At 63.6% G+C, this 500-nt stretch overlaps 1 protein-coding gene across 1 annotated transcript in view; it reads right to left on the reverse strand.

The window, feature by feature from the left end:
• The window catches only part of ZAP70 (zeta-chain (TCR) associated protein kinase 70kDa), a 14638-nt gene that overhangs the window by 1345 nt on the left and 12793 nt on the right, over window positions 1-500 (reverse strand). Inside the window, exon 9 of the mRNA XM_014536437.1 lies at window positions 322-483. Within this exon, the coding sequence (XP_014391923.1) occupies window positions 322-483 (162 nt within the window). The remainder of the gene's footprint in view (window positions 1-321; window positions 484-500) is intronic.

A 500-nucleotide genomic window follows, 5' to 3' on the forward strand; every position in this document is an offset into this window, starting at 1 on the left:
TAGATGCTAGAACATCATCCCGTGCCTGAGAACTGGTACCACAGGGGGTGACAGAGGGGTGACTTGGGGCTCTGGGGGACCAGTGTGCTGAATGCTGGCTGGTGGGGCCTGGGGCTTAGGTGCTGGGGCCCTGGTGTCCACAGATGGGGGCAGTGTAGGGTGCTGGAGAGGTGCGCACAGAGGCAGAGCACCCGCGTGTTGGAAAGGCAGCGAGTCTCTGGGTGGATGACACCCCACAGTTTTGTTGGACTGAGTGACTGGGCCCCAGGACCTCTGCCCCGGCCCCGGTCCGGTCAGCCCGCCCCTCCCGCCCGCACTCACTTGTAGATCCAGCAGTCGTTCATGAGCGCGTACATTTCAGCCGGACAGTCTGGCGGGCACTCCATCCGCTTGCCCTGCTCGATGAAGGCCATGACCTCGGGCCCCTTCATCTTCTGCTCGAGCAGAGCCAAGTGCACGCGTGAGTAACAGGGCCCCTCCCGCCTTCGACCCAGCCCTTT

Source organism: Myotis brandtii, unplaced genomic scaffold (assembly GCF_000412655.1).
Source record: "Myotis brandtii unplaced genomic scaffold, ASM41265v1 scaffold1612, whole genome shotgun sequence".
Lineage (NCBI taxonomy): Eukaryota > Metazoa > Chordata > Mammalia > Chiroptera > Vespertilionidae > Myotis > Myotis brandtii.